We start from the raw sequence: 1,661 nt of genomic DNA, 5'->3' as shown, positions 1-1,661 counted from the left end.
TTCTCAAAGTCATATGAAAGAAACCAAAAATGTGCATTTAATTATGTTTCGTCAGCTTTTTGAGGTGTTTAAAGCCACAATCTCAAAACATCTTGGTTGAGGTTTGTAGTGTGACATATCTAAGCCTTAAGTGATCTTTGTTAGTGTACTTTCACAGTTGTTTATTCTGTTTCTGATTACACATTGTTATGTAACCATCTTATTAAATTTCGTTTGGAAGATATTGTTTACTATGATATTCAGTCAAGATCAGTTGTCTTCTAAGCATGATTTTGTTGAATGTTTGAAATAAATATAAAATGATAACAGATTCTTCTTTCCCTATGTAGTTGAATTTACAGTAATTGAATCCGATAATAAATGCTCCTTGGAATCATTATGTAGTCCTCGAAATGACTGCATAATGAAGGGTCCAAAATTTCATTGTGAATGTAAGAAAGGATATTCATCTATTTACATACAGGAGTATTCTGATATAGGAACAGAGGACATCTGTGTTGGTAAGTACTAAATGAATACTCATGAATTGTTAAGTCCGAATTTTCATAAAGAGGTATTGGCACAGTGCAGTTTGTTGCTTATCATGTTGATCAATATAACATCAAACTAGTTTTACTATGACTTTTAAATTATGAACCTAAAATAAAATGGTTATTTCAGGAATCTGAATTTGTATTGCTGGCACCATTAGATACTAAATTGGAGAAACTGTGAAAATTGATTGTTCATTAATTTAATTCAGTGAAATATGTTGGTAATTACTGGCAAAAATTGTACAAAATAATAATTTGGGACAAGCTATATTGCATCTTCTTTCGGTATATGTTTTATTCTGATACAATATCTACCACTTCTCACACAACTGCTTTTCTTAATCTTCCTCTGCCCCTAACGCAATGAAAAGAAATTTTCTCACTTTATACCCTTTATACCCCATACATTTGAGCTGCTCATTTAGCAAGCATAGATCATGTGACAACCTTCCACCAATAGGAGCATGACACACCATCCTAGAGCAGTTGGCTCCCTCTGTACTACTTAATGTTAACCTCACTTTCTTGACTGGCACAATCTGATTCAGCTGTGTTTCACGTTTACTTTTAGTTTTAAAACTTACTCTGTTAAGATAATCTGATTAAACATTCTTTTGAGAATAATCGGTTGAATATTATTTTTTGAATGAGTGTGCTCTAATCCTATCTTGCATTCTGGTGTATTACAGTCTTTATCTGTTTGATATACGTTATTGCATTTTATAATTTCACAATTTCTTGTGATTGCCAATATGGCCACTACAGTTTCTGGGGATACACTTTTCTTACCCAGACTTCGATTCATTAGGCATTTGCTTCTTTCATGAGGACCTTCTCCATGATTGTCAAAGCACCTTTCAGGCTGTTCTACATGTTTGAGACATAGATGATTTAGCCAGTTTTATGTTTTCCTGTTCCAGTTTTTCCATGCTGTCATGTCATGCACTTTGGTGGTGGTTCATTATTTGGACTTGTATCCTGCAAACTGGGTTACATTACCCATGGTAGGCACAGCTCAGATGCCCATTTTATGGCTTTGTATTTCATTACGAACAAAAGAATTAAGTATTTCATGTTCTCGGTGCTAAGACTTTTTCATATGTACTCTATTAATTGTTCAACCTTCTT

The 1,661-nt window shown here is 33.4% G+C and overlaps 1 protein-coding gene across 1 annotated transcript in view; it reads left to right on the top strand.

Moving 5' to 3' along the window:
* The window catches only part of LOC106476377, a gene marked incomplete at both ends in the record, with an annotated part of 12,105 nt that extends 11,605 nt beyond the window's left edge, over positions 1–500 (top strand). Inside the window, one exon of the mRNA XM_022380264.1 lies at positions 330–500. Within this exon, the coding sequence (XP_022235972.1) occupies positions 330–500 (171 nt within the window). The remainder of the gene's footprint in view (positions 1–329) is intronic.
* Positions 501–1,661: the final 1,161 nt, after the last annotated feature.

The sequence above is a fragment of the Limulus polyphemus genome, unplaced genomic scaffold (genome assembly GCF_000517525.1).
Source record: "Limulus polyphemus unplaced genomic scaffold, Limulus_polyphemus-2.1.2 Scaffold10414, whole genome shotgun sequence".
NCBI classification, from domain to species: Eukaryota; Metazoa; Arthropoda; class Merostomata; order Xiphosura; family Limulidae; genus Limulus; species Limulus polyphemus.
The sequence above is the reverse complement of the archived record's forward strand: the minus strand, read 5'-3'. Positions and strand labels throughout refer to the sequence as shown.